Consider the following 9,822-nt stretch of genomic DNA (forward strand, 5'->3'; position numbering starts at 1 on the left):
AGCTATATTTTGGGTCTATACACAAAGTGGGGGGGACCTTTTGGGTCTCTACACAATGTGAAGGGACCTCAGACTCATGTAGGCTTTTAGTCTTTCTCTCTCTAGATTTAATATTTCTCTCTCTAGATCTTGATTTCGTAAGTATGATTGGATCATTTCTAGAGAGGATTTTGGCTTTCCTCATCCTTTAAGATTCATCATACCATCTTTCGGGCTCAAGATATTACAAGTGAAGCTTTTGCCGCTACTCTAGACACATAATGGTCTCATGGTTGTTATCCTAGGCTGCACTTCTAGCCCTTGTTGCCACAAGGTTTGTTGGAATTGTGATGAGAAGGAAGTGAACTGAGAATCACATGATGGAGACAATAGATGAAGCACAAAGTGATGGGATAGATGATAGATAGATAGTGAAAGATACATGCCACATATAAAGGCTGGGCAAGGCCTCTCACCACCTCACAGATGAGGTCATGCTAGAGAATCTAGCCACACCTACCTCATAAGTGGCACACCTACCACATAGGTGGCACACTAGTGACACACCATATAGGCACACATATGGTCACACTACGTACACTACCCTTGTACCCCTAGGTATACCCCATTACATCAATTTGCCCTTCATTCCCCCCTACAAATTAATGACCTCATCCCTCAGCAGTAGTACATACCATAGAAAGGGCAAGTACAAGAAACCTCCATTGGGGAGCCAAAATATAGTGTCTACAAAAGGACACACTATAATATAATAGGTGTCCTCTAAAGGAAAAGAACACATACAAGACAGATAAATGTTGATGGATATAGTGGTAAATGCTAAAGAATGACCACTTTCATCTAGTTGAAGAAGATTCTTCCCTCTACCTTTGATTGCCTCAATGTTCTATCCTTTTATGCTCAAGTTCCTTGAAATCCAATCGAGATTTCTTCCACATATTTGAAAAGATTTTGAATAATGTTTATCCAATAAGCTACATGGAGAAGGTAGTTCATAATCCCTAGATGTAGCCCTCATGCACCATGTAGCTTGCACCCTTTGATTGATTGATTTCTCCATCGCAACTTGCCAAGAACACATTTTGTCACATGCGCTTGTAACTCAGAAAACACTTCTACTTCTTGTTGATAACATTGAAATGGAAGAATGAGAGATGTGAGAAAATAGATTTGAGTTAGTAATTAAAAAAATTAGATTACAAAATAGCTTTGTTGTTACACTATCAACTACCAAGCACCACATTGTAGGAGAATCTTGCAATGGAGCCATGAGAGGGTTAGAAAAGCGACGAAAAATAATTATGGTGAGAAGAAAAAAGATTCAGGGGTCAAAATGTGATTAGGTGAGAAGAAGAAGGATTGAGGCATTGGAAAGTGAATGTGGTGAGTAGAAGAAGGATTCAAGGGTTGGAAAGGGATTTGGGTGCATATGCATGGTTTGGGGGAAGGTTTAGAAGGGTTTTAGGTCATTTTTTGCACTTTTGAAAAAATTCAAATTTTTGGGGGGAGTAGTACCCGTGAGATACTTTTTAGGAGCGAGGACTACCTTGGGGTATAAAGAGGGTGGACTTCTTGCACATGGTGAGGATCCTTCAAGTGGGAGAGGGAGGTGGACTTTTTGGGACCACCAAAGCCTAGGGAGCTATACTTTTTTTGACTCATATGGGGGTGATGGGACCCTTTATAGACCTTATTAGTTCTTAATCCATTTTGCCAATCCACTCCTTATGAGGCCCTTTTAAAGTCCAAAATTCCCCTAATGACTTTGAAATTACACATGTAATTAACAAGCAACCCTAATTAGAATGGGAAAAATAAGGTAGTGGAATGTAGGGCTTCCTTAAGGATGTCACAATAAGTTGGCTCCTTAAGGCTATGACACTAAGTGGACTTTAAGTGTTGGACATCTTAAGGAGATGAAACTATTGAATGGGTGCAAGTGTCATAAGCCAAACTTAGGAAGTTAACTTGATTGACACAAAACTATAGGGCTAAGAAAACAATACCATCTGCCCCTAGGATTCCTACATAATTCCCCTAAAGGAAAAGAAGAGAGGAGGGATTTTCAAAGAAGTCCATGGAGAAAATTCCCTGTACTCTCATGGGGGGGGGGTTGTTTGTGAAGGAGAAAGTAATGATGGGTGTGGGCCGAATGTACGATGGCAAACAACTTTCTTCTTCAAAAATGTCCTAACTATTGCATCTACGTTTGAGGTCAAATTGGATGTTTGTAATATCTCAAAAGTGGAGGACAGTTGATTTTTATGCTTATTCTCTTCTTCTTTTTTATGGTAATGAGAATAGTGTAAAGGATGGTGCAAAGGTTGGAAAGTTCGGTGGGAATATATAGTGGGAATGTGCTCTCACTATTGATAGACTAGAGCCACCCATGCCTGCCCATGGTGCATTAAATACATTTGGGCCATGGGCTAGGTGTGGGTGGGCATTCTTGCCCGTTACGTTATATGATTTGTGGACATGCCCATGGTGATGTAAGAGGCCGTCCCCATACCCATGCTAGACCGCCTTGTAGGTGGGTCAGAGATTAGGAGATCATTCCCATAACCTTAGCAAACACATCCTCTTAGGTTGCACTATCCACCATTGAGAAGGATCTAGGGGATGGGGGGATCACCAAGCTGTGCCAATAGACACCTACTCGAGCCCTAGTCATACAAAATGACGGCAAAATTGATTGAGGCTGGCAAGTTGCAAAATTGATGAGTCATGTCACCGATTGTAGCGAGGAGGCGTGGGGACGACAACGGGTGGGATAGCCACTGTCTACATCGTGCCTATTGATCAAAAACCCGGGTTTAGAGTGAGGTGAACGGAATTTTGACTTGAAGAAAAAGAATTAAGATGACAAAAACTTGCACTGTTTTCGAAAATATAGTTAGAAATTATGTGAAAAACCTCTAAATTTATGAAAATGTATCTCCAATTTTAAGAGCTAGAGCGTGTTTGATATATTTTCCCCAAAAAAATTGGGGATGGCCTCTATAAGGTGTGAGCAGGGTGATTTGGAAGGGGACGGAAAAAGCGGAGGAGGGAGGAGGACAACAAGGCGGTGAAGTGGAGTGTGAGTGGGAGGAAGGGCTATTATTGAGTTGACGAAGGGAGGCTATAAAGACGAAGGGTGGAAGGTCCAAGGCAGAATTTAGAAATGGGTGTCGTCGTGAAGACCAGCTGGTTTTCGTTGGTGATGTTATTGTTGTTGTTGTGTGCTAGCAGTAATGCTGTTTCTTCTTCGTCGTCCTCGTGCTTTCCTTCTGATGCTCAAGCTTTGCTGGCCTTCAAGGCCGCCCTCGCTGATCCCCTCAACGAGCTCTCCTCTTGGTCCTCCTCCACATCCTGTTGCCATTCATGGCTTGGCGTCTCCTGTAACCCCTCCTCCCGTGTCTCCCACCTCACCCTCCAGCTCTCCCACCAACCCATCCTCTCCTCCCACCCCCTCGACCTCGGCTCCACGCTTTCCCAGCTCACGGTATCGCTCGTCGCTTTGCCTTTGCTTCGTTTGCTCGTTTCACGCTTCTCGTGTTCCTTGCCTTCCATTCATCGTCCGTCGATACGCTTCCAGCTCAGAAACGGTTCCATTCGCTGCATTATTGATATCTCTCGGCGACTTACTCCGTCAGCCTGTGTTTACAATCTTGTCTAACATATTCGTCCTGACGTTTTTTATATCATGATCGGCGCAGCTCCCTGAGCTGGAGCAGAACGTATCACCGCACTATGGTGCTCACAGATTTTGCTCTCCAACTCATAATTCTGTGTTTGTGTTTCGGCGTACTATCGTCGCAGGAATTAGAGATGCTTACCCTCACCAATCTGAAGGCGAGTACCCCCTTCCCAGCGCTTCCGTCGGGGCTGAAATCTCTCCGGAAGCTCTCTGCGCTGTCGTTGATAAATGGTGGATACGCCGGACCAATTCCAGCAGATTGGTCTGAGATCGTCTCTCTCCAAATCTTGAACCTCACATCCAACCCCGACATCAACGGGACGATTCCGCCCAGCTTTTGCAAGCTCAAGCATTTAACAAAAATCAGCATCGCAAGCACCAGATCCATTCCCGGGGCAATAGGAGGTCCGATTCCAACTTGCTTCAGCTTGTTGACACGGCTCACGGACGTCGATCTTTCTTTCAATCAGTTGTCCGGTGAGTTCCACTTTCAATATTAGCTATTGCATATACGATTTCTCCGTCTATCTTCATGCAGATTGCAGTCAAAATTAAGTGAACCGTGACCTCTTCAAGATTGACGACCACGATTAATCTTTTTTTTTGTCAGGGAGCATCCCAAGTTCAATCGGAAATCTTGTAAACCTCGTCACCCTCCGGCTCACCAATAATCTCCTACAAGGTCCAATCCCAAGTTCCGTCGGGAATCTGAAGAACTTGCAGGTTTTAGCGCTCGAAGGCAACAATCTCACCGGAAACATTCCGAGGAGTTTGGGGGGACTCGTTAACCTGCAGGAAGTACGTCTGGGAGCTGGGGAAGACGATAATGGCGACATCATAGCTTCGGATCGGGGCCTCACAGGAACAATACAGTCAGGAATCGGTGGGAGGACTCTAAGAGTTCTACGAATCCGGGGTACTTCCGTGACGGGACCGATTCCCGTCTTGCTGGGCCTCTTCAACACCAACTTAACAGAAATCCTGTTGGACAATAACGCGTTGAGAGGTCCGATTCCGGCATCGCTAGCAAACTTAAAGAAGCTGGTGACATTCAATCTTGCTTCTAATCGTCTTACCGGAGCAATTCCGGCATCGCTGGGGAGACCGAAGAGCAAGCTCAAGATAGTATCGTTTGCACATAATCAGCTATCAGGTATTCCGTAATCTCGCAACACCAGTGTCGGACTTTTTCTTCTGTTGCTGATTAGTCGATGTTTCTGTCGTGAATCTACCAAAATCTTACATTCTGTTCTGCTACTTGAAAACACTATCTGTAATTTCACGTCGCTCCGTTCTAAGAGTTTTGGTCTTAGAATCTGACGTAGTTACTGAGAGATCAGTCTTCTCAGATGGTGATGCGGATTTTGACGGAAGTATGATCATTAATTTCCGTCGTACTCTTTGACGTACTTCCTGAGTTTTGGACGGAAGTATGTTTTGCAATCCTGAGTTTGATTTCATATTGTGTTCAAGCAGGTGGAATCCCGTCGTCTTTTTCGAACCTCACGCTTTCCAGCTTGGATCTTTCCGACAACGCGCTCAGCGGCTCCATTCCGGCGGACCTTGGCAACGCCCTCCGCCACGGAACTCTCAATCTAGCAGACAACCAGCTTACCGGAGCTTTCCCTTCCTCTCTCTGGGAGCTCACTGCAGTCTCCCTCTCTCGCAATCGTTTGACTGCGCTACCTGCTGGCCACCTCCCTGCCGGCGCCTCTGCTCCCGTGCAGCAAATCTTCCTCGATTCCAACGATCTTTCAGGTAATTGCCTTAGGCATTCGATCCAGCTTTTTCCAAAACTGCAATGGACCGCTTCATCTTCCTCATTGTTCCTCTTTCTTGACCGCAGGGCAAATTCCTCCGTGGATATTCGAACTGCCCAACATTTTCTTCATCGATCTGTCCAACAACCACCTCATCTCACCTTTGCCCTCTATTGACGCCTCCTCTCTTTTCGTCAGCTATCTCAATCTCTCTCAAAATCTCTTCACCGGCGTGATTCCAGATGCCTTTAGCAACCTCGCCGGGCTCAACACTCTTGATTTCAGTTTCAATAAATTCTCCGGAAGCATCCCTGCCAATTTCTCTTCTGGGTCGACATTTCTCAATAATCTGGTTCTCTCGTACAATGAGCTCTCCGGACCACTCCCGGCCAACATTTTCGCATCGGGCTTCTACAATTCTTTGGACTTGTCCCACAACAAGCTGAGTGGACCGATTCCTGATTTTTTTCCAGATACCTCTCCTTTTCTGGGATCGCTCGATTTGTCGTTCAATGAGCTTTCTGGAAAGATACCTCCGAAGCTGTTCACATATTCTTTCTTCATAAACAAGGTGAAGTTAGATCATAATCGATTCACCGGAGAGATTCCTAACCTCGGGGATGCTTGCCAATTGGGAGCAACTGGGCTCCAATTTGTGACCTTAAACGACAACTTCTTTACAGGTATGGTCACCGATAGCTTACGGGCACAACAGATGCGGTTCTCTTCTTTCTGGTGGTTGGGTTTGAAAGCTTGCACCTCGGCGCACTCAGAAAGATTGGGTTGTTACTGCAGGTGCTCTGAATGGAGCCACTTGGATACCAGAGTGCGCAGGAAAATTTTCTGTCTTCGATATCAGCGGCAATGCAATCACCGGCCTTATCCCCGACCTTAGTTCATGGACAAGTTTGCAAGTCCTTGGCCTCGCAAGAAATCGGTTTACAGGTTCCGTGCCGTCCTTCTTCTTCACGACCTTACATTCGCTTCAGGTCCTCGATCTATCTGGCAACAACCTCGAAGGGCCAGTCCCTTTCAATAACGTCGCTGGTCTAATATCGATCGTCAATGCCGAGGGGGCTGATCTTACCCCTGTGGAAGGAGGTCCATACTACCAAGACGGACTCGTCTATGCCAGCGGAGCCCAGTTCTCCATATCGTTTTCTGTGACGCTGTCCACGACCACAGCTATCGATTTGTCCAACAATGGGCTTTCAGGCACCCTATCTTCGAGCATCGGATCCCTCAAGGGCCTACATGTTCTCAACCTGGCGAACAACAAATTCTCAGGCCCGCTCACAGGAGCTCTGGGAACGATTACACGTCTCAAGATCTTGGATGTAGCGAACAATTCTTTCAGCGGGCGCATTCCGGCGAGACTGCAGAATTTTCCAGCCTCTGATTTCGCTGGGAACGCAGGGCTATGTGGGCGTCCCTTGACGTGCAAGTGCCCTTGAATTCATTAACAACGTTGAGATATTGACATTTTGGTTGATTGAGTAAATTTTGCGACTGTTTGGGCAAATTTGTCGAGCACGACCCAGCTCCACAACATTTTGGTTGATGAAGTAAATTTTGCAACACCAAATGGGGTTCTGGGCATTAAAACATTTTTTATTTTATTTTTTAAACACCCGAGTTGGATTGTAGTGGGGGTAAGCTCCAAACACGGCAGACCCGATTACAAAAATTGGCCCAAATTGGGTAGAGCCCGGGGCCTACACTACAAGGAGCATAAAGGCAACCGCCTAACAAGGCATATCAAAAAATATCCGAGATGAGAGATAATCATTCGCCCACCACTTGGTCTCTCTTTCCCGCTATCCGTGCTACATCCCTTAGGCATGATCTACCGGTAGCAAGAAGTTGAGCTTCATTATGACCCCTGGAAGGACCATCCTGAAACACAAGGTTGTTTTTCTTTTAATACATGATTTAAAGAGGAAGAAAGATTTTTTTTGTTCTAAAAGATACACTCTTACTATTGAGTTTTTTTACAGAAGATGGTTAGAAATAGATTTGGAGTTGTTTGGAAGCATATAATTAGTATTGGAGAAAAATCCATCAATTTCAGCATCTTGGATTACAAGAGGGACCATTGAGGACAAGTTTGATCACGTTTTTTCTTCAAAGATTCCTGTGAGGTATTGTTCATTCACATAGTTTAACAGTGTTTTATGATAAGTAAATGTTTTTTTGAATTTATAGATTTTAATCGTTAGATCAAAAGTCTAAAATCGGAGATAACATCTGAGTCAATGAACAAAGTTGTGGAGCATTTCAATGCAACTAGTGCACAGGGAGTCCGAGGTAATAGCAAATAATAAGGGGGCCAATGGACACCCTTGCCTTATGGATCTCGTGAGGTCAAAGGAGCCCACAACCCCACCATTCAAGCATACTGCTGAGGAAGCATTCCCAAAGAGAGCCGCAACCATTTTGACAAAGGCATTCCCAAACCCCAGCTTCTCCATTACCAACATAATATAATCCCAGCGGATATGATCATAAGCCTTGTCCAGATCTAATCCGAAAAGGATGCATTTTTGACCTGAGACACTGGCATAGTCTAGGGCCAAGCTTACATTCAATATGTTATCAAAGATTTGCCGGCCTCTAACAAACCCACGTTGTTCCCGATCAACAACCTGCATGCACATAAACCTAATGCGTAATGAAAGTGCTTTGGCAATCACCTTATAGCCTCCAATCACCTACACAGAGCCTACTTTGGTTTTTCGGAATCAATTTCACTAACCCAGTGTTGACATCACGAGAAAGAGCCCCTCTGGCCATCACAGCATTAGTCATAGCCAGTAAGTCATTACCCAGAATGTCCCAAAATTCCATAAAGAACTCAGCTGTTAATCCATTTGATCCTGGAGCATGGTCTTTCTTTAAAACCTTCAGGGCATCCCAAAGTTCCTCTAAAGAAAAGGGTCTCGCAAGTAGAGCTCTTTGAGCATCAGAAATCCGAGGATGGAGGTCGACCAAGGTGACATTGATTGCAGTAAACCACTCATGATCCTCAACAACAGGCTGGCCGGCCAAGCCCTTAAGATGGTTCAAAAATACCGAAGCAATGTGCCAATATTCACTCTGCATATTCCCATATACATCCAAAACCCTGTCAACCATCTCCCTTTGCACCTTACGTTTAGCAGATTGAAAGAAGAACTGATCAGGACAATCCCCCAGTTCAAGCCATAGTTATCTACTGTGAATCCGAGCCAATTCAGCTTGTTCTAGCTCTTTCCTTTGAAATTCCTACTCTGTCTGAGTTAAGAGGGTAGCAACAAATTGATCCTTATCATTCTGACTTACAGCACTTCTTAACATAGTCATTATGCGAGTAAGACACTCCAACTTGGTGTCACGTGTTATGTCAATTCGAATCCACTCTTTCACTTCATGAACAACCGCCCTAATGCACATATCCCATCTTACACAAGGATCCTCATGCTATGCACTGGTACTGATCCAAAGCCTTCTTATTTTTTTGCATAGGACTTTTGATTTGAGGAGTTTGTTGTTAAATTTAAAGGGGATGTCACGAGACCTAGCTGATGCTCGAGGAAAGCTAAAGGACCAGCAAACAGGAAGGTGGTCAGAGAGACAGGAGTTAACTAGACACTCACCTTTCCATGGAGCTCTCAGCCACCACCCCTCCCTTGAAGCATAAAATATATCCAGCCTCCCAACTCTAAACTCATCCCCCTTACACCTATTTGACCAAGTAAAGCTCCCCAACCCCTCTGGGTCTAAATCAGCACAGTCAATTAGGCCATGACTCAGGCAAAGATTATCCAATGTCTCTGATTCTGACAAAGTCAGATCTCTACTAGGCTGAGATCTTTCACGCTGTCTATAAAATTCCAATCACCTACTAAGAGCCAACAATCACCTGACATATTTGAATTTAAAGAAGACCAGCAAGTAGCTCGATCACTGGGGACATTCGGCGCTTAAACACTAACAACCTGAAGCAAAAACCCATCTACTGTCAAAGCAACTGCAATGAACCAACCTTCACTGTTGCGAAAATTTTCTTTGGCCCCTAGCGTTTGTTGAATAGCAATTGCAGAGCCACCCTTGCCTCTGGCCGGACAATTAATAAAAACTACATATCCAAGCTTAGATAGAGAAAACCAGAATCAATCCTCGTTACCACACTTGATCTCTTGTAGCAACAAAATATCTGGTCTCATCCTTCTGATGATAGAAATGCTCCAGTGTGTTTCGAGGGGCTGCAACACCCCCGAATATTCTATGAAATCACCCTGATCTGCTGTCTGGGCTTACCATCACTCGAACCTCTGACTTGATTGAAGCTAGTTGGTAAGCACTCTATAGGCATCACGGAGAAAGTTGAACCGGTTCTCT

The 9,822-nt window shown here is 44.7% G+C and overlaps 1 protein-coding gene across 1 annotated transcript; it reads left to right on the plus strand.

The window, feature by feature from the left end:
- Nucleotides 1–3,166: 3,166 nt before the first annotated feature.
- Nucleotides 3,167–6,944, plus strand: LOC147886219 (uncharacterized). Its single transcript, XM_087395067.1, has 6 exons — nt 3,167–3,487; nt 3,805–4,159; nt 4,293–4,835; nt 5,159–5,440; nt 5,529–6,125; nt 6,238–6,944. The coding sequence occupies exons 1-6, from the start codon at nt 3,167–3,169 to the stop codon at nt 6,894–6,896; spliced, it is 2,757 nt and encodes a 918-aa protein (XP_087251193.1). The 3' UTR covers nt 6,897–6,944.
- The last annotated feature ends 2,878 nt before the right edge of the window (nt 6,945–9,822 follow it).

The sequence above is a fragment of the Dipteris shenzhenensis genome, chromosome 24 (genome assembly GCF_047967505.1).
Source record: "Dipteris shenzhenensis isolate YYH24624 ecotype China chromosome 24, Dip_SZ_1.0, whole genome shotgun sequence".
Classification (NCBI taxonomy): Eukaryota; Viridiplantae; Streptophyta; class Polypodiopsida; order Gleicheniales; family Dipteridaceae; genus Dipteris; species Dipteris shenzhenensis.

Coding starts and splice junctions, on each gene's coding strand:
- LOC147886219 (XM_087395067.1), top strand. CDS start 3,167: ATGGGTGTCGTCGTGAAGACCAGCTGGTTTTCGTTGGTGATGTTATTG. Junction 3,488..3,804: donor CCACGCTTTCCCAGCTCACG/GTATCGCTCGTC, acceptor CTATCGTCGCAG/GAATTAGAGATGCTTACCCT. Junction 5,441..5,528: donor CGATTCCAACGATCTTTCAG/GTAATTGCCTTA, acceptor TCTTGACCGCAG/GGCAAATTCCTCCGTGGATA.